The 17,844-nt window shown below is 66.1% G+C and overlaps 3 protein-coding genes across 6 annotated transcripts in view; 1 reads left to right on the forward strand and 2 right to left on the reverse strand.

Annotated features, from left to right (window-relative positions):
- The first annotated feature begins 897 nt into the window (after positions 1–897).
- Positions 898–1,650, forward strand: APOC3 (apolipoprotein C3). The gene is made up of 4 exons (XM_074927617.1): positions 898–977; positions 1,090–1,149; positions 1,273–1,399; positions 1,491–1,650. The coding sequence occupies exons 2-4, from the start codon at positions 1,092–1,094 to the stop codon at positions 1,585–1,587; spliced, it is 282 nt and encodes a 93-aa protein (XP_074783718.1). The 5' UTR covers positions 898–977; positions 1,090–1,091; the 3' UTR covers positions 1,588–1,650.
- Positions 1,651–2,041: 391 nt separating this feature from the next.
- On the reverse strand, positions 2,042–3,531 carry APOA1 (apolipoprotein A1). The gene is made up of 4 exons (XM_074927668.1): positions 3,429–3,531; positions 3,277–3,332; positions 2,940–3,093; positions 2,042–2,854 (listed from the first exon to the last, which is right to left on the reverse strand). Exons 2-4 carry the CDS (start codon positions 3,317–3,319, stop codon positions 2,257–2,259), a joined length of 795 nt encoding a protein of 264 aa, XP_074783769.1. The 5' UTR covers positions 3,320–3,332; positions 3,429–3,531; the 3' UTR covers positions 2,042–2,256.
- Positions 3,532–4,304: 773 nt separating this feature from the next.
- Positions 4,305–17,844, reverse strand: part of SIK3 (SIK family kinase 3) — an 82,821-nt gene continuing 69,281 nt past the window's right edge. For 2 of the 4 annotated variants that reach the window (XM_074927661.1, XM_074927659.1), the window contains exons 15-25: positions 17,093–17,236; positions 14,028–14,178; positions 13,180–13,305; positions 12,786–12,871; positions 11,994–12,103; positions 11,157–11,514; positions 10,054–10,928; positions 6,805–6,968; positions 6,276–6,408; positions 5,993–6,159; positions 4,305–5,887 (exon numbers count right to left, since the gene is read on the reverse strand). In XM_074927661.1, coding sequence (XP_074783762.1) covers positions 6,002–6,159; positions 6,276–6,408; positions 6,805–6,968; positions 10,054–10,928; positions 11,157–11,514; positions 11,994–12,103; positions 12,786–12,871; positions 13,180–13,305; positions 14,028–14,178; positions 17,093–17,236 — 2,305 coding nt within the window. In that variant the 3' untranslated portion in view covers positions 4,305–5,887; positions 5,993–6,001. The remainder of the gene's footprint in view (positions 5,888–5,992; positions 6,160–6,275; positions 6,409–6,804; positions 6,969–10,053; positions 10,929–11,156; positions 11,515–11,993; positions 12,104–12,785; positions 12,872–13,179; positions 13,306–14,027; positions 14,179–17,092; positions 17,237–17,844) is intronic. The other 2 variants (XM_074927662.1, XM_074927660.1) reach the window with 1 other exon arrangement.

The raw sequence follows: 17,844 nt of genomic DNA on the forward strand, positions 1-17,844 counted from the left end.
CGCCGCCGCGGGTACCTGCGCTGCCGGGGAGCACCCGGCCCCTATTTATGCAGCCCCAGCGCCCTCGGCGGGTTCCACGCGGGCCGGTGACACAGGCCCCGGGCTTGGACTTTAGCACGGCCGCGACGTGGAAGCGCCTGACGCGCCGTCACCGCAGCCCTGCCGGCTCCCGGCGGGGTGCCAGGGCAGAGAGGGGCGGGGGTGCACTCAGACATCCCGGGGGTGAGCCCCTCCGGGGAGGGCAGGGACCCTGGGGCGCAGGGGACACTGGCGTGCAGGGATGCTGCGGTGGATGTGGGGACACAGAAGCCACCGCTCGTGCAGGACAGTGTCGCTGCCCCAAGCGCGGGCTCCCAGGGGATGTTGTGCCACGGGCAGTGCCAGGCACCGTCTGCCCTTGGCTGGCGCTGGGAGCCATGGACGCCCCCGGCCGCGGGCATCGGGCTCTCACACCCGCTCTGGGCTGCAGCCCTGTGACACCAACGCCCCGAGAGCCCGGCGGTGCCCCGGGGCTGAGGGCGCAGCCACACGGTGTCCCTGGGCAGAGCCAGCCCGGTGCCATTGTGCCTGGGGCCAGTGCCGCTGGATGTCACCCTTGTGCTGGGTGTCCCCGCACCAGCCCCAGGCCTGTCCCCAGGGTGGCCCTTGCTGCGTGTGCCCTGCGGCGGGCACCGGGCTGGCGGCACACACGGCAGCATGGGCACAGTGGCACAGGAACACGCGTGGCACAGGCACACGTATGGCACACACGTGCAGAGCCCCCGGCAGCCGTGCTCCCCGGGGGATTTCCCAAGCCCTGGCCGGGGTGCCGGCCCCTCCGCAGCGACCCTGGCAGCGGGATGGGGCCGTGCCGGCGCGTGTGACCCCCCCGCCACCCCCACTGCCCCTGACCTTTGCACAAACCCCCCCAGAGGCGGCTGGGGGAGGGTATAAAGCGGGAGGCCAAGGCTTCCCCCGTGTAGCAGAGCCCAGCGCAGGTGAGCGGGGCAGCCCCCGGTGAGGGTCACACCGGGAAGGGGCCGGGGCCGGGGGGGGGGGGGTCGGGCCCCCACCCGCCACCCCGCGCCACGTGCTCTGCTCTCTCCGCAGCCATGAAGGCGTCGCTGCTGCTCGTGCTGGGCTGCGCGGCCGTCCTGGCGGCGGGAGCACGTAAGGGGGGGGCGAGGGCTGCGGCAGGAGGAGGGGGCTGGGGCTCAGGGGGCCGGGGTGCATCCACGGGTCGGGGGGGCCCGGCCCCGTGTCCCCCCGCTCCCACAAGGCTGGTGCTTGCAGGGGCTGAGACGCCCGGGGAGCCGGAGGTTCTGCTGCAGAAGGTGCGGGAATACGCCCAGAAAGCCACGGCCGCGGCCAAGGCCGCCCTGAGCGCGGTGCAGGAGTCGGAGGCAGCTCAGCAGGCCAGGTGCCCCCCGCGACCCCCCCCCAGCCCGGGCACCCAGCCCCGGCGCCCCGCTGCCCGCGGGGGCCCCGCTCTGAGCAACCCCCCCTTGCAGGCGCTGGCTGGCCGACCACGCCGACCTGGCGCAGCAGCGGCTGGCCTGGCTGAGGGAGCAGCTGACTGAGCTCTGGAAGCGGCGGGCGGCCGCGTAGCCCCGCCGGGGGCTGGACGGGCCCCCCCGGCTCCCCACCCGCTGTCTCGGTTCTGGCAATAAAGCGGCGCTGAAGCAGTCGGCTGTGGCGGCGTCACTGGGGGGGGGGGGGGTGAGGAGGAGGAGGAGTGCGCACCGCGGGGCGAGGAAGGGCTGGGAGAGACGCTCGGGCCGGGGCGTCGGGACCCCTCGCCTTGGGGTGAGCACCCACAGGTGGTGCCTGGGGGGGCAGGAGCCGGTGGTGAAAGCAGCACCCCCCCCCGGGTTGGCCACCCCAGCAGAGCCCTTTGTGCAGGAAGAGCCCCCGACTGCGTCCCGGAGAGCCCAGGGCACCCGCCCTGCCCCCGCCCTCGCCCAGCAGGTCCCCCCGACACCCCCTGCCCGGAGCACCCCTCGCCCCCAGCGCCACGCGCAGCTGCCCCCCCTCCAGCATCCACTGCAAAGACTGAGCGAGCTCCAATAACTTAAGTCACGTTTATTTGACAAAAGGAAGGCAAAGCTGAGACCGACTCCGGTGCAGGGAGGGGAGGTGGCGGGAGGGGAGGAGGGGGGTCCCCAGGGAGGGCTCCCGCAGCCCATCCCCAGAGCCCCCCCGGGCAGGCAGGGAGCAGCCCCGGGGCGGCTGCGGGTGTGGGGCCGGGGTCAGTCCCTGGCCGCGCCGGCCGGCGGCTCAGGCCACGCTCTTCTGGAGGTCGTCCAGGAAGGTGAGGAAGCGGGCCTTGAGGCTCTCGGCGTAGGGGGTGAGGCGCTCCTTGAAGTCCTGCACCAGGGGCGTCACCTTCTCACGCAGGTTGCTGAGGTGCTCCACCACCTTGGCCTGGTACTCGGCGGCCTGGGGGATGCCCTTCTCCCGGATCTCCTCCAGCTTCTGGCTCAGCTTCTGCCGCAGCTCGTCGCTGTAGGGCGCCAGGTTCTTGCGCAGCTCCTCGACGTGCCCGCGCAGGCGGTCCCGCGCCTCCTCGGCGACCGGGGTCAGCTTCTCCTGCATCAGCTCCACCTTCTGCTTGGTGAGCTCCTTCAGCTCCTGGGCCACGGGTGCCAGGCGCTGCCGGTACTGCTCCAGCTCCTCCGTCCACTTGGCCGAGAACTGGTCCAGGAAGGGCCGGATCTTCTCCTTCACCTCCTCCAGGTCCTTGGTCAGCTCCTGGCGCAGGGCCTCCGTGTCCTTCAGCCACATCTCCCGCACCTCCTTGTAGTAGGGGGCCATGTCCTCCCGCAGCTTGGCGGCGGCCGCGCTCAGCGTGTCCAGGTTGTCGGCCAGCTTCAGGCTGCGGGGGGCGGAGGGGGGTCACGGCACGTCCGGCACCCGGGGACCCCCCGCCGGCCCCCCCCGCACGCGCCCCCCCCACTCACTCCAGCTGTTTGCCCACTGCGGAGGACTCGAACTGGGCGATGGCATCCTTGCCGCTGGCCTTCACCGTCTCCAGGTACACGTCCACCATGTCCCTGAGGCGGTCCAGGGGCGCCTGGGGCTCATCGTGCTGCCAGAAGGAGCGGGCCTGGGTGCCTGCGGGGAGAGTCCGGCGCGCTCAGGACCGACTGCGCTGCGGGAGGGCGGCGGGGACGGCTCCAGCCCTGCCCGTCGCTGCCCGGAGACCCACCCGGCTCCGGAGGGGCCCCGGGAGCTGCTCGGCAGCAGCCCAGCGCTTCCAGTCACCCCAGCCACAGCCCCGGCCCCGTTTGGACCCACCTGTCAGGCAGAGCAGGGCGAGGGCCACCACCACGGCTCTCATCTTGGCGCTGGACCTGGGGGCAGAGCAAGAGACTTGGGTGCTGGGTGCCAGAGGGGACCGAGCCGCTCGCCCCGGGCTCGGGAGCCCCTGCAGCCGCCCGGGCTCTTACCAGCTCTCTCCTGCCGCTGCCGTGCTGCCGGTCGTCCCGTCTGAGCCGGGCGCTTCCCCACCGCCGCTATTTATGCAGGAGGGGGCAGTTCCCGCCGGAGATAAGCCAGCGCTGCAGCCCAAGAAACCGCTCCCCGGCGCGGGCGATGTGGCGCGTAGAGTTCAAGGATCGCGCGCGTGGGCCAGCGCCGAGGAGCCGCCGGCTTGGCAAGGGCGTCGAGCAAACAGGGGCTCCCCGCGGGACGCGCCTCGCTGGCCAAGGAGCCTGTTTACGCTCCCGGTGACCCAGATTCCTGCTCACCGCTGCGGCCTCGCCGGGGCCTCTCGGCAGCCCCCGGGGATTGGCCGGCAGCCCGGGGACCGGGTTTATACCCGCAGCGATTCGGCCTGCCCTGCCCAGACCCCTCGTCCTCCGCTCACCAGCCCTGCCGGTCTCTGTCCCCGTCCTCGCCCCGCCACTGCCATCGTCACCCCCTTTCCCCGGGGCGGGGGGCCAGGAGCTGCACCCCCACGCGCTGCCAGGGGACCAGGACAGCGAAGCGACGGCTCAGCCCGGCGCAGCCGCCCCGAACCCCAAACCCGGGGTGGCCCCATCCTGCAGCCGCCAGCCCGGGGACCCGCAGGAACCCAGCGTGAGGGGCCAGGCCTGGGGGAAGGCGCCTGGCAAGAGCGGCCGGGGCAGAACGGGGACGTGGCGTCCCCCCGGCAGCACCGCGCAGGAGGGGCTGGTTAAGGCCGGGGGGAAGCTGCCCACTGCTGGACCCCGCATCGGCGTCCCCGGGCTCAGGCTGGGCTCGTGGAGGCCAGAAACGGGGCAGGGGAGAAAGGACAGCAGCGGCCCCGCGGCGTGGGGAGACAAGGCAAACAGGAGACGAGGGAAGATCATAATCATGGTTTTATTTGTCATGATCCCACTGTCCAACTAATTGACTAGTTGCAAGTGACCCACAAAAAAATGGACTGAAGATTTACTGAAACTTCTCTTAGTCCAACATAAATGAGGAAGAAACAAAAAAATACTTCTGACATTTCCAAAAAACAGAAATAATAGCAAAGTATATTAATATACATTCAACATATACTGCGCGTATTGATTACTACAATACAAAGCAATGATAAAAAAAGTGTGATACTGCGAAATGGCACGGTTAAGCGAGTCCCTGCTGTTTCGGATGCTGCTGGAGGGTGGCCGGTGGCTCTCCCACAAATACAGTGTCATGTAAACAAAAGGAAAACAAACCAAAGGTACAGAGCGAGAGGCTTTCGGGGGCTCCCGCGAGCCCCCCGCGCCCGCCGGGGGAGGGCGGGGCCCTGGGCCGGGCCGGGCGCTGCCGGGGTCCCCCCTCGGCGGTTTTGGGGCGCGGAGGCGGTCGGCGTGGCTCCCCCGGGGCGGGGAGAGGCCGGGAGGAGGCGGGGGTGAGGACAGCAGAGTCACCTCTGCCGTGCTGGTTTCACACTTCCTTCTGTGCAAATTCAGGAGGGCCGGGTCGGTTTTTCCTCGTTTAAAAAAGGTTCCGGAAAAGTGTCAATAAGAATCGGAGCTGTCGCTGGTAAAGTCCCAAAGGCAACGATGACACCGGGCGCTCCCCAGCCCCGGCGGGGGGGCTCCACGCTCCATCCCTCGGGAGAGGACGGAGAGAAGGGCAGAGGAGGGACCTACGCGCGTCCCAGGTGGGTAAAGGAGAAGACCACTGTCGCCACTGGCACGAGAGAGCAAACCAGTCACAAGTACAATGTCGTTAAAAGAAATAAAATACTTTGAACAAAAGGTGCAAGTCACAATTCATATAGAACAGAATCTAGTTAAAAATTTCTCTCAAACAGAAATTCCTTTTGCCTTTTATTAATAACAATAATAATAAAACAACATTTACCGAAAAACAATTCCTACATGATCGGGAGGAGAAGCTAAGAAAACAAAGAAAAATCTGTCTTCCCTACGTCAGGCCAGGAAAGAGGAAAAAAAACCCCAAGTCGTCTGCAGATTCGAAAAGAAAAGGTTCGAGGGGGTGGGGAAGAGGCGACCCCCGGCGCGCGCTGACAACCGGAGCAGGAACAGCAGCGGACACGGATGAGACAAGAAGCGTCTTGCACCGGGGTGGGCGCTCCCCGGCCTCGCCCCCCGCCAGCGCTGCCCCTCGCGGCGCGCCGGGCCCCTCCCCTGCGCCGAGGGTGAAGGATCCGGGGGGGCCCCGGCGCCCGCCAACGCCCTCCCCAGCAGTTCGGGCGCTCGCTCGGAGGCCGCTGGCGGGTTCCTGGTCGTGTCGGCGATAGCGGGAGTTACAGGCAGACGTGGCGAAAACGGAAGAAACCAAAGGAACAACACACGGGATGAAGTGACTATGAGGAAAGGGGCCATGGTATTCCAGTTAGTCAGAAATACTACGGCAATTTGGCGCAATGCTGCTAGATACTGTTGGTTTAAAATGGACCTTTTCGTTTCAAAGCTGTACATCAAACCTGCGAGAGAGGCAGAGAGAAGCGGCGGAGGCGTTAGGAGACGCCCCAGCACAAACCACCGTCCCGCCGCCGCGGCGGGAAGGGGAAGGGCGCCCCAGTACTCACCCCCTCCCGTTACACCCCGGCCTGCTCCATCCCAAAGGGCACCTCCGGGTGCTTGTAGCTCAGCAGGACGTCGGTGATACACGTCGACGGGTAGCAGGAGGTGTTTAGGTGCTGGCTGCCATCCCCGAGGTTGGGATGCTCTTGACCTTCCAAACTCTCCCCGCATTCTGTAAGGCCAAGGAGCCGCCTCAGAGGCTGCACGAGACGCTCTGGGGCACCGGCTCTGGGCTGGGAGCGGGTGCTCTCGGCGCCTGGCGCAGCCCCCCGCAGCCCCCGTCCTTACCCTCGCTGTCCCTGTCGCGCAGCTGCTGGCTGGCCATCAGCGACGACTGGCTGAGGACGGCGTCGGACATCCGCGCGGAGCTGAGCGCTTTCCCTGCCATCAGGCTCATGCCGGGCAAGTTGTCCAACTGCACCTGCGGGAGAGCAGGGCCCAAGTCAAGGGGGGCTCGGGACGGGGCACCCGCGACACCCCAGCTCGGAGAGGCTGCCCGGGGAGCTCCTGCAGGCCTCAGCGAGGCTCCAACTGCGGGTAAATCCGCCTCAGGGACCGCTCAGGCACAGCCAAGGTCCACAAAGGGACTGGACGGCCCAAGTGCCCTCAGGCGCTGAGGGAAGGGCCCTTCCCCGCGCCGGGAGGGAGCTGCGGCACCCAACGCGACAGCGTTGGGGCAGGAGGGTTCCCGGCAGCCCGCAGCGCCGGGGGACGGCGTGCCCCCGCGGGCGCCTCGTCCCCCAGGACACAACCCACGCGCGGGGAGGACGCCCCGCGCCGCCGCCAGCCCTGTGGGCACCGGCTGCTCCAAACCTACGTAGGCATCGTCGCTGTTCTGGATGGTGTGGTGCCTCTGCAGGGTGCGCGGCCGCGGGTGCTCGCTGGCGGCGGGGCGCGCCGGGTAGCCCAGGCCGTTGTGGTCGGGCACCTGCATCGCTTGGCCGGGGGAGCTCCTGTCCATGCAGTTCCCTACGATGGACTCTGGAAAATCGGACAAGGCACAAAGGCGAGAGGTTAGTGGAAGGAAGCCGCAGGTCTCGGCGCTGCGTGGGCCCGAAGGAGCGCTCGTGGTGGGAGGGGGGTGGGCGGAAAGTGGGGGGGTGCAGCGCCAGGGCCCCCCCGGTGACGCTCAGGCAGCTTCTCCCGCCAGCTCCGAGATCCCAGAGGCCCGGCGCTGCCTCGCTCAGGTCTGCAAAACCAGCCTGGAAGTGGGGGGCCGGGAGCCCACAGCGCAGCGACCAGGGGCCTCCCCGCTGCCCCTGCCCCGCGCTCGCCCTCCTCCCTCCCTTGCCCGCACAGTTACACAAGAGCGGAGGGAGAAGCATCTCCCCGGCCTCCAACACGGGACGTTCTAGCGGGGCCCCTTGGCAATTGTAAGCAACATAATCTTGCTGGGAGCGTTGGCCAGGATACTCGCTTTTATCAGATGACTTCTCCCTGCCCTCCTCCAATCTGGCTGTGGGAGGACATGAGCGTTCTGCCTGGCAAAGTCCATCTGCACCGCAAGCTCTTCTGACCGAGGGTAAAGGCTACATTCCTATCGAGCAAAACCGCTCGTCATCAAGTACACGATGTTTTGAATAAAGTCCTGAGGTACGGCGAAGCCTATCACGGGGCCGATGCACGTCAAAGCTCTCTGTCAGCGCGTGGTCCCGCGGAGCACAAACACGCCGACGTGGCCGCGAGCAGCGGGGGGCTGCCCTGAAATGACACGGCTGCAGGTAGAGCCCCCGCCCCAATGGGACGCCGTCCCCCGCTGTGCCGGGCAGCCCGACGGACGCCCCCGAAGAGCCCCCCGACTCCGGCCGGGCGCGAACGAGACCCCTGTGCCGGGCGCAGGCCGCGCCCCAGCCCCCCGCGCCGCCCTCCAGGAACCCCGGCCCGGGGCCGGCGAGGCGCGGCGGCCTCCCCCTGCCTTTGCACAACCGCGGGGTTACGTGCGGTTAACAGCTTTCCGGGAAAAACACGAGGGAGAGCATGAGGTAACAGATGTTGGCGGAGCCGTGCCACCCACCCACGGCTCGGGCCGCCGCTCCAACTGTGGGAACAGTTGCTGGGGCCGCAGCCTGCTGCTCCGGCTCCGCGGCCAGCGCCAGCCCCCGCGCCCCAGGTGACGCGAATCCCCTCAGCCTGCCCCCAGAAAAGTGAGCGCAGGCTGCCCGCCGCCGGCACAGCTCCTCTGGGAGCTCCCTCGCGCTCCCTCCCTCGCCCCCAGCCCGTGCCCACGGCGGGAGAGGCGGCCTTTGTGCCGGGGCAGCATGTGACACTGGCACGGCGGCAGGGCCAGCGCCGCCAGCTCAGCCCCCCCGCGCCGCGGCGAGGCCCGTTTCCCATGGGCAGCGTTCCCAGCCCCGGGACGGCCAGGTTGGAGCAGAGCTGGAGCAGAGCCCTTCAAAGGAGGTTCAGTCACATCCCAAACACAGATTTGGACGATGCTCTCACGGCCTCCAGCAGATGCTCAGCAGCCCGGCCAGGGCTTTTTGCTCCCTCCGATGGCACAAATACTCCCGAGCCACGGCAAAGTTACCCCCTGCTCCGGGAAAAACACACCCGGTGAGCTGGGGCGGAAGAGAAGGGATCCCCCCTCTTGAGACGCTGCGGCCTCGGAACGCAGGACGGGGAAAATAAGAGGAAAATGTGGGGAGGCGGCTGGGAAAGCCTCGGGTGGGGAGAGGAGCCGCGCTCGGCCGGGGCGCTGGTGGCACCGCGCGGGGGCTCCGGAGGGCTGCGGCGGTGCCGCCGGGGCCCAAACCAGCACAGGCCTCATTCCAAGTGGGTTACGGAAGCCAGGAGGAGAGCGGTGCGAGCGGTTGTATCTCAGGACAGAGTTTACTACATGAGCCCTCGGAACAGCACTGCCAGAAGGGCTTGCACAACACTATTTGTAAACATTTACTTGCTTTTACTCATTTACGAAGTCTTGTAGTCTAAAGTCCTTTTCCCTTGTGCAAGAGTTTCTAGTGCCACCGGAACGGGGCAGACACTCAGCCTCTGGCTTCCGTAAATCTCGTTGTTCATCTAAGGCTCTGCGGGACCCAGAGGGAAGCTCGGGGCTGGGTACAAAACGCACGTCCAGAGCGTCCAAGCCCGGCCTAACCAGGGCCGGCTCTTCCCTTCGGCTCCAAGCGCGGCAGGGAAGTGGAGATCCGAGAGCAAACACGTCAGTAACCCAAAATGACAGAAAACTTCAGGAAAGCCGTGGCCCGTGCCTCCCCCGCCGCGCTCTGGGGGGCCGGGGCTCGGCGTGCCCGCGCCGCCCTCCGCGCCAGCCTGCTCCCAGCCAGGACTTTCCCAGCAGACCCGCGCTGTGTCCCCAGACAAAGCCGTGCCCCCCCGCAGCGGGGCCCGCGCTGCCAAGGGCCGCCCGGTGGCTTCGGCCCAGGGCGGCTCAGTCCCGCGGTGAATAGCGATCCGCCCGCCCGGCCCGGAAAGCCGCCCCCCCTCAGAGCCCTCCTCGGAGGGGAAGGTGGTGTTTTTCAGGCAGAGGCCTGCAATGACAGCTCAGGCAGGAATTTCTCTTGCAGCGCGCTGCTGCCAAGGCCGCCACCGAGGAGCAAAGGCGCGGCCGCTTCCAACTAGCGGAAAAGGTCTTCGGATGCGAGTTTAAACTCTGGTGCCGCCAGAGCCAACCCCTCCCGGCTCAAGCGGGGCTCGAGCCTCGTCGCCGCTCCCCCCCGCGCAGGAGGAGCCGCTCGTGGGAGCTTTCGCGCTGCCGGGACGCGAGGGCCTGCTCGTAAGACAGGGACCCCGCTGCAGTCAGGGGTACGCAACAACCCAACGGCGCCCGGGCCGCCGCTCCCGCGGGGTGGGGAACGGCCCCCCCCAGGAATCAGCCCGTCGACAGCCCCGAGAAGGCGGCAGCGCCCCGGGAGCCGGCGGCTGCGCGGCGGCAGCAGCGGGGCAGGTTCCCCAGAGGAGCCGAGCGGGTTCCCTGCTCATTTAAGGCGGTTTATTCGGCTGCGGCCACAATTTAGGCGAGGCCCCAGAAGGATTCTAGGTAACCCCGCGCTACGCCGGGCACGTCACGAGGGCCGGGCCGGGCCGGGGCCGCGGCAGGAAGCCTTACCTCTGCTCGGCACCTTACTCCTGCCGAAGGCGGCAGCGGGCGGGTGGCGGTACGGCTGCGTCCCCAGCTCCGGCGCGTGCCCAGCCGTTCCCAGCAAGGGCTCGGGGTCCCCGCGCCCTCCCGCGCTCACGAGCAGAGGGGTCTCGTGGCAACCTTTGGTCAATGTGTTTGAGCTCTTACTGTCCGGAAAGCTGTCCCTGGCCCCCTCGCAGGCGCAGTCCTCCTCCATGCTCTCCGAGTGGAACAGGGCCGGCTGGTGGACGTACCCGTGCGGCGGCACCGACGCGGGTACCTGCGGGATACATTCTTGCGCCCTGATTTTTAAGAGGTGCTGGGGGCTGTTCTGGGGGTGGTACGTGTCAGCACTCTGATAAGGCAAAGACAGCGACTGGCGCTCCGAGAGGTTCTGGCCCACGCTGGTGCCCATGTTCCCAGCATCCCCTTGACTCATGTGCCTGAACAACTCTTGAAATTCTTGCTGCTGCTGCTGCTGCTGCCGCCGCTTGATGAGCTGTGCAAATTCGGCCTGGGGCAGCCGCATGTCCGTGTGCCCCGTGAGCGAGTGCCGGGGGGAAAGCAGTCCCTGGAGGATGTGCGGTACCTGCTGGTGTCGGCTGTAGTCGGGCGGCGTCGGGGACAACAGTGCTTGCTGTAGTGCCGATGCGGTGTAGTGCTGCTGCTGCTGATGTGCATTTTGAGGGAAACTGGGGTACTGCTCAAGCTGGGGGACCTTCAGAGCTTGCTGAGCTGGGGGAAACCCAACTCCTCCCGACGGGCTGTAGCTGCTGGGGGAAACGCGGGGCTGCTCCGGGAACAGGTGGGGGTGTAAGTGCACCTGGTCGTAGTTGGCGGGGGGATACCTGTTCACGTTCAGGCTGCAAGGAACAGAAAGCAGCGGGTGAGCGCGCCGCAGCACCCCGGCTCACCGCGCAGCCGCCCGGGGCAGCCCTGCGGGGGCCCAGAGCCCCGGCCTGGCGGGGAGACACCTCACTCCCCCAGAGCACCACGGCACGGCCCCGGGCCGGCGAGGAAGCCACGGCTCAGGCCAAGGTGCCCGCTCCCTCCTCCTCCTCCTCCTCCCGGCTCCCAGCCGGCGGCCTCACCTGTGCGACTCGGCGCTGTCGGCGCTGAGCTGCTTGGAGAGCTGCCGGTGCCCGTAGGTGAGGGAGGCCATGAGGCTGGCGCGGTGCTGCAGCTGCAGCGGGCTGGCGCCGGGGCTGAGGGGCAAACCCCGGGCGTGGGAGGCCAGGCCCTGCCCGGCCACCGAGGCCCCTTGCAGGAGGTTGTTGCTGACCATGTCACCGGGCTCCTGCACTTGGATCGTGACCTGCTGCGGCTGCGGCTGCTGCTGCAGGCCCAGGCACGGCAGCCCCATGGCTGGGGGAGGGGAACAGTTACCGGACTGCGGGAAGATGGCGGTGTGGGACGGCATCCCCTGGAACTGGGACTGTGAGGCGGCACCTACAAGGAACAGAGACCCTCAGCGCCAGGGCCCGGGAGCTGCTGCTCCTCGGGGCCGGAGCGGGAGCCCCAGCACGTCCGCAGGTGGCGACAACTGTGGCGCCCTGACCCCCCCCGCCGCGCCAGCGGGCACAGGGTGCAGCTGCAGCCCCTCGGCAGAGCGGGAAACAAAGCGGAGTTGACGAGGATTTGCATAAACCCGAGAATATCAGCCCTTCCTCCCCACCCTCGGGAGCAATCAGTAAGGATCTTATGACAAGAAACCCGACAGCGTGCTCCAGCTGGCAGCTCCTCGCGAGCTCTCGCTCACACCAGCCCTTGCTGCCAGATGGAGAATCTTTTACATCGTCACCAAACCGCGCACGGACGAGGCCACGGGGGCACCGAAGCCCCCGGCGCCCCCTGCCGCCTTCCCCGGAGGGTCCACGGGAGTGCGGGGCTCCGCCGAGCGGCCGCCCCAGCGAAGTGCCGGCGCTTACCGTGGGGCTGGAGCACGCTGCTGCTCACGGGAGGGGGGCTGCTGTTGGGCTGCCTGAAGAGGTGGTTATTGGGGTGGTTCGGGGGCGGGCTGGACGGCTGGATCCGTAACCTGCGCAGGGAAACAAGCGCCTTCTCGTCACGCCGGCTCCTCGTTAGGATGCCTTTTCAACTGCTCGTGCTGATGCCAACTGCTGCGTTTCTCTTGTTTTAAATAAACACCACAGGGCCCTCGGTGGGGATCCCCAGCTCTTTACAGCCTGGCTTCTCTCCTGAGAGCCACCCGACTTGCCTAAGCCCTGCAGCTCGGGAGCAAAGAAACCCAGGGCCAAGGGCACCGCAGGCTCGCCCTCCCGAGTCACAGCGGCGGTGAGAAACCGTCCTTCCTCCTCTCTAACTCAGCCTGCCCCAGCCACAAGCCGGGGCTGAAGCCAAGGCCAGTCACCTCCCCAGAAGCCTGAGAAGGTGCGAGACGGGCAGCAGCAGCTCCGAGCTGAAAGCACGAGAGAAACCGGCTACGGAAGGCAACGTGTTTTCAAGCTGGGCAAAAGGCAGAACTGTCAATCATCTGTTCAAAGCAGATTTGTGCCTTTGAATCGTGTCTCTGTGCTTCTGAAGGGCCTTCAGACAGAATCCAGCTAAAAGGACCAGGCACGTTCACCTGGGAACTGGCTCTGCGGTTCCAACTTCACACACTTCCACCCCGGCCCTGGACTCGTGGGGCGTTTGCACGCTCCTGGGCCGGAGCATGAGTGAAAACACTCCCCAGAGCCTTACTAAAGGCATTTCTTTACCTCTGAAGCTGGTGAGTGAGCAGAGCTGGCTGGTTTTCACAGGGAGCTTGCAAGGGTGGAGATGGCTGGGGTGGCCGGATACAGTCCTGAACCAGGCACCGGAAGAAAACAAGAAGCGTTTGTGGTCAGTCAGGCCTCGGCCAGTGGATTCGAGAACACCGATCGCTGACACAGGACGTATCCCGAGTCAGCAAATGCTCAACCCCTGACTGCAGCGCTGGCTGGGGCAGCAGCTGTGCAAACATCGCTGCTGAAGTCCCTCAGGCCTGCTTCTCGTTACGGCAAGCCCAGCAACCGACCCTCCTCGGTCCCCACGGGCCCCGCTCGGCTGCTCCATCTGCAGCAACGCGGGAAAACAGCCAGGACGCAGCGGGCCCGGCGCAGGCGCCTGTACCTGGATCTGCTGATGAAGAATCTGATGGTGCTGCTCCTGCTGGTACAACATGTGCTGCTGCTGCGTCTTCTCCAGCGTCCTCTCGTCCATGTGCCCGCCGTACATCTTCTGAAGCTGCTCGCACTCCTGCAAGGAACCCAACGCGCCCTCTAAGCGACCTCTTCAGGCACGGCACGCTTGCTGCACAAAAAGGCAGCCCACCCGTCTGAAAAAGGCAGTAAAAAAAGCCTAATCCGCTTAACTTGACACACTCAGGTGTGTAATAACGTGGCTAGCTCCAGCCTTGGACAACAGAAAAGGGGTGCCCGTGACACTGACCCGGGAGCCTTCCATTCCCTTAGAAGCAAAGCACAAAGCTCTCGAGATGACAACTCCAAGGTGAACCAGCACCTCGTGTTTTTACCGGGTTGCAAGGTGAAAGTCCCGTCCCGGGGCCGAATCCCGCTGCGGCCATCGGTGCGAGGGGCGCTGGCTGCGCAGGGGACAGCGCTGGCAGGAGGAACCGCCCGTGCCCAGGGCGCTTGGAGAGGTGGGAGAGGACCAGCCACGCTCGGGCAGCGCGGGTGGGACGTGTGGGGGCAGAGCAGCCCACGCGCGGGCACGGCGCCTGCTCTGGTCCCCACAAAAGGGGGGTGGAAGCCCCCAGTGCTCCCCACCCTACACCGAGAGGAGGCTCAGCGGGGCGGCTGCGGACGCAGAGGGGGAGCGGCTCCTGCGCAGGAAGCCCCCACGGCACGTCCTCAGCCGGCAGCAGCAAAGGTTTCACCTTCTGCTCCCCGGAGCAGCACGGCTGAGACCATCGCAAGCCCTCGCGGGGGCTCTGGGGAGGACCCCCCCCTCCCTCTTACCTGCTGAAGCTGTTTGATGCTGCTGTTATTGCCCATCTTCTCCAGGTGGGCTTTGAAAGCCTGGATGCTGGCAGCACCATCAGAGAAGCGCCGAACCGGGGAGAAGCGTTCGGTGGGGAGGTGCAGAGTATTTGAGTCCTTGTAAATAGAACTGAACACATGGGGAAGCGGGTTAGCGACGCCAGCTCAGAAACAAGCTCCAGTACAGAGACGCTTCATTTACACCAGCCACGCCAAGTTCTACCTGCCCATTCACCCGGAACAAACCATGTTTTAGATCAAGAAATAAAGTCCCATCATCACAGCGAACAGGAAACAGGATTACCAGGTATCCCTGGTGCCTGGGCAGATAAACGTGTTTTGAGGTCGCAGAAGACTCAGCTGCAAACCAACTCCAGATGGGCAGCAGCTCACTGTCCACCCGTACAGATGCATCTATCCCTCGGATGGGAGAGGTTTACAGAAACCATCCAGCATCCTAAAAATCTAGAATTCAGCTCGCCAGTAGCCAGTTCTGGAGCTTTCCAGCTCTCGGGGGCCCCTGACTACACCTGACGCCTGCGGAAAACAGGAGGGGCACGTGGAGAAAAGCCTGGCAGGTTCTGCAGCGCCCGAGGAGGCAGCAGGGCTGGCGTCCCTGCCGAGAGATGCCCCGAATTGGAAAAAGAGGGCAGGGAGGGAGCTCTGCACAGCCGGGGAATCTTCCTCTTGCTTTAACCAAGACGTCGCTTCACACGCAGCGTCTCCTGCCTGCCCGGAGCTCGGCCCTGGGCGATCAGACGAGCAGAGCAGCCAGCACGGCGGCACCTGCGCCCCTGGCACCGCCAGCACCTTCCCCTCCCGACGAGGTTTCTTCTCCTTCGCCATCAGAGGGAGCCAGATTTTGTTCAGGAGCCGTTTTCTCCCCACGCTGGGGCTCCCCATGATCGCGGCCTGTGTCAGCGTTAGCGCCGTCTCTCCGCAGCCCCGTCCCCGCGTCCCTCCCGCAGGGAGCCGGGTTCCTCTCCCGCCCTCACGCCTTCTGGCAAACGCGCCAACGCCCCAGGGCCCAGGCTCCGGCGGCAGCTTCCCTCTGCGAGAGGGTGGCCGAGACGGGGCTTTGCGGCCGCCCGGGCACGGCGGGAGCCCCTCGGTGGGCGCTGCTGGGGTCCTGGCCCACGTTAGCGCCGCGGCTGCTCGGACCGTGGCTCTCCGCTGCGGCCTGTTCCGCCAGGCACAGCGGTTCCTCCGTGAGGAGCCCGGCCAGCACGCGGGGCCAGGTCCTGCGCCCCGCCGGCCCCCCAGGACGTGCTGCGGCTGCTACAGACCACACGCAACCGTCTTCCCAGGACAGAGCGGTGCCCCGGCCTCCTGGCACCAGCCCAGCCACCATCCTCATCCCTTTCACCACACCGATGGGAAGCGGAAGCCACAGATAAAATGCTGCTGAGGTTCCCAAACCCCCGTGGCCAAGGCAGAACCGCACTGCCCCGTGCCATCGGGGTCCTTCAATTCTGCGCTCAGAGGCTAAATTATCGTGACCAAAACCAGGTGCCACGTAAGAAGATGGCTTAAAACAGGTAAAGTGCTAAAATAAACCCCACCTGCCATTCGGTAAGGGAGGCGTGCTCATGTGCTCACGGTTTGTGTGCGGGGTGTGGCTGGGACACGACACGGGACAATCCGTTTAGGCCGTGGCGAGGTGAAGCCCCGCGATGGCGCAGGTAAAGCGGGCGGCAGGCGCCCAGCGCGTCACCCACTGCGGGCACCACCCGGCTCGTGGTGCAACTGCCTCAGGCCGCCAGAGCCAGGAGGCGGAGGGGACAGGAGGTGACACCAGCCTACGTCAGTACGGGGTGAGGTGTCTGAACCAGTGTTTGAAACGTCTTGTAAAGAATCGGCTCCTGCGGAGCGCGAGGGGCCCAGCTTACCTGTGCGACTCGGCGCGGTCCTTAAAGCAGGACACAGACACTCTGGTTGGTTTGCAAGCTGCGCTCCTCTTCCTAGCAAGCTGTGACCCTAGAAATCTTTCCCCTCCTGCTCTTCCCATCCCCCAAGCACCTCTGTGAGGGAGTAACTGCAGGGTAGAGAGGTGCTTATCTCGGTTTTCCGGAGTTCCAGCGTGGCACTAGCACTGCCTCAGTCTGCTCAGAGTTCACCTGTCTCTGCTGATTACATCAGTGCTCAGCTCAGCAGGTATCTGGCTACGATAAAAAGCGCTTTGTCAAGCTGGCCAGCGTGAGCTGGCTGGAGACTGACCGCGAGCACCAACCGCGCCCGGTCGGCGACGGCCTTCCCCGCAGGCAGCAGCTCTGCAGCTGGCAGCTGCTCTGCGCTCGGCGCCCAGAGCTTCGGAGCGCGGGGTTTAACTCGCTCTGGGGCATCAGCGTCTCCAGTCCGCTGCTGTGCCGAGGACTCAAATCCACCTCTCCCCTTCGGAGGGCCCCCCCCACGTTTCTGGTGGTTCAGATCCAACCTGCATCGGGTCCCTCCTTCCCAGCCGCGGCAGCTGCCTTGCCTCCCCGGTGCCCTTTCCCCACATCATTCCCATCAGGGGTTCAGATCAGAAAGAAAATGACTCTTGAGGAGCTTTGCAAAGAGACTCTGCAGTCGGAACACACAACTCTGGTGCAGAACAGTGAGGTTTTTAAGCTGTGATGTAGATGACTTTTGCCTGCATCTGCCTCTGAAAAGGTTCTGTAGAAACTCTGCTCGCTAACTGCTGCCCTGACACCTGCCCCTAGAGCAGAGAAAAGCTCTCCTCTATGCTGAACAGCTTTTTCCCAGCCCTCACGTGGCGGCGGCCGTTCCGGCAGATCATCTCCAGCCGCAAACACGGGCCGGAGGGGCAGAGGCAGCCAACTCCTGCCCCTGCGCTGCCGGGATCTGCAGGCACGGCGCCCGCGCGGGCCTCGGGCGTCCCCGTCACGCTCAGACACCCCCTGCCCTGCGGGTCTGCTCCTGGGGCGCGCTCCTCCTCCGCACCCCTCCCTGCCAAGCGGGACGTCCTCTGCGCTCCCTTCCAGACGCCTCCTGAGCGGGGTTCCTGGCGCAAAGCTGCCCGAACGGCCGGTGCCATTACTCACCGGTGCTGATCGGGTACCAGGTGTGGAGCCCAAGCCCGGGGTCGGAAGGACTGCTGTCCTAGCTGCCTCTGCAAGTCTGGAGGGATTTCAGCTGTAGGGTTGGTCATTGCCAGAGTGTGCCTTTTTGACCTATTTGCCAAGTATCTGCAACAAGCAGGAGCACATTTTATAAGAGACTGATGGGAGTACTCCGAAAACAGGGAGCGTTAGATAATCCAGAGGAAACGGGAAGGAAGAACGCTTGCTGCAGTGCTCGGGACCACCGGGGAGAAGCGCGCCAGGGGCACGCTGCCCCTGCCCGTCACGTCACCGGGTCTTCTGGGCTTGGGGGACCAGGGTAGCCTGAGCTGTGTGTGTGCTACTGCCAGCCTCGGGAGGAAGGAGCTCCGCAAAGCCACGTCCCACCTCGCGGGGAGTCCCGGTATATCCCTTGGGGAATACCCAGGCGACCACCGGCCACAGCGTGGATTCGCCCCGTGCCAGGGCCCCCTCGGCCGAGGCCCCGCGGGGGAGGCTGCGGAGCCAAGAGACGCGTCGCGGTTCACCCCGGCGAGCGCTGGGCAGAGCTGCTGCTCGGCTGCAGCCTGGCAGGGCGGCCCTGGCGCCTCAGCCCTAGCCCGGGCCGGTCGCAGCAGGGGAAGGGGGCGCAGGGGCCACCCCAGCCGGGTTACGGTGCAGAGCCTCCGGCTGCCTGAGGAGGAGCGCGGGGAAGGCGCTGGGCTGAGGACCGAGCGCTCAGCCCGGTCCGAGTG

Source organism: Athene noctua, chromosome 26, assembly GCF_965140245.1.
Source record: "Athene noctua chromosome 26, bAthNoc1.hap1.1, whole genome shotgun sequence".
Classification (NCBI taxonomy): domain Eukaryota; kingdom Metazoa; phylum Chordata; class Aves; order Strigiformes; family Strigidae; genus Athene; species Athene noctua.